The 664-nt window shown below is 71.1% G+C and overlaps 1 protein-coding gene across 1 annotated transcript in view; it reads right to left on the bottom strand.

Annotated features, from left to right (window-relative positions):
• Window positions 1-664, bottom strand: part of CAMK2B (calcium/calmodulin-dependent protein kinase II beta) — a 39,895-nt gene that overhangs the window by 18,291 nt on the left and 20,940 nt on the right. Inside the window, exons 10-11 of the mRNA XM_014530542.1 lie at window positions 214-316; window positions 2-135 (exon numbers count right to left, since the gene is read on the bottom strand). Of these exons, the coding sequence (XP_014386028.1) occupies window positions 2-135; window positions 214-316 (237 nt within the window). The remainder of the gene's footprint in view (window position 1; window positions 136-213; window positions 317-664) is intronic.

Raw genomic sequence — 664 nt, 5'->3', positions numbered from 1 at the left:
TCGTCTGCTGCCCCCACTGCTCCCCCCCGCCAGCCCGCTCCCGGGCCTCACCGCATGCCCAGATGTCCACCGGTTTGCCGTAAGCCTCCTTGCGCAGGACCTCCGGGGACAGGTAGCCCGGTGTGCCCGCGAACCCTAGCGGGAAGGGAGGGGGAGTGAGGGCCTGGGGCGGCTGAGCCCTCCCTCCCCCCGGCCAGCCCAGCGGGCGCTTACCAAACCACGCCTGCTGGTCCCCCTGCACCTCGATGGCCAGGCCGAAGTCTGCCAGCTTCACGGCCGCCCCCTTGCACTTGCTGGCCAGGAGCAGGTTCTCGGGCTGCAGGGATCCCCAAGGGGACAGACAGAGGGACAGAGGGTGCAGGTGGGCGGGCAGGCCTGACCGATGTGGGTGTCTCCCGGCACTGCTGACACCTGTGGGCCCTGGGCCTGCACCCACAGCCCGGGCGCAGGGACAGGAGCCTCACAGGGACAGGTTGGTTCCGAGTGCGGCTGGGATCCCGAGACCCAGGACGGGAACTGGGGCGCTGGACCAGAGCGAGTGCACCCACAAGCCCTGGCAGGGGCACCATCTCCGAGGGGCTCCTCCCGCCCCGGGTCTGGCTGCTGGGAGACATGGTGGGGTGCCTGCTGGGGGACGGTGACCCCCAGCGCAGAGGGAGGACCA

The sequence above is a fragment of the Myotis brandtii genome, unplaced genomic scaffold (assembly GCF_000412655.1).
Source record: "Myotis brandtii unplaced genomic scaffold, ASM41265v1 scaffold743, whole genome shotgun sequence".
NCBI lineage: Eukaryota > Metazoa > Chordata > Mammalia > Chiroptera > Vespertilionidae > Myotis > Myotis brandtii.
The sequence above is the reverse complement of the archived record's forward strand: the minus strand, read 5'-3'. Positions and strand labels throughout refer to the sequence as shown.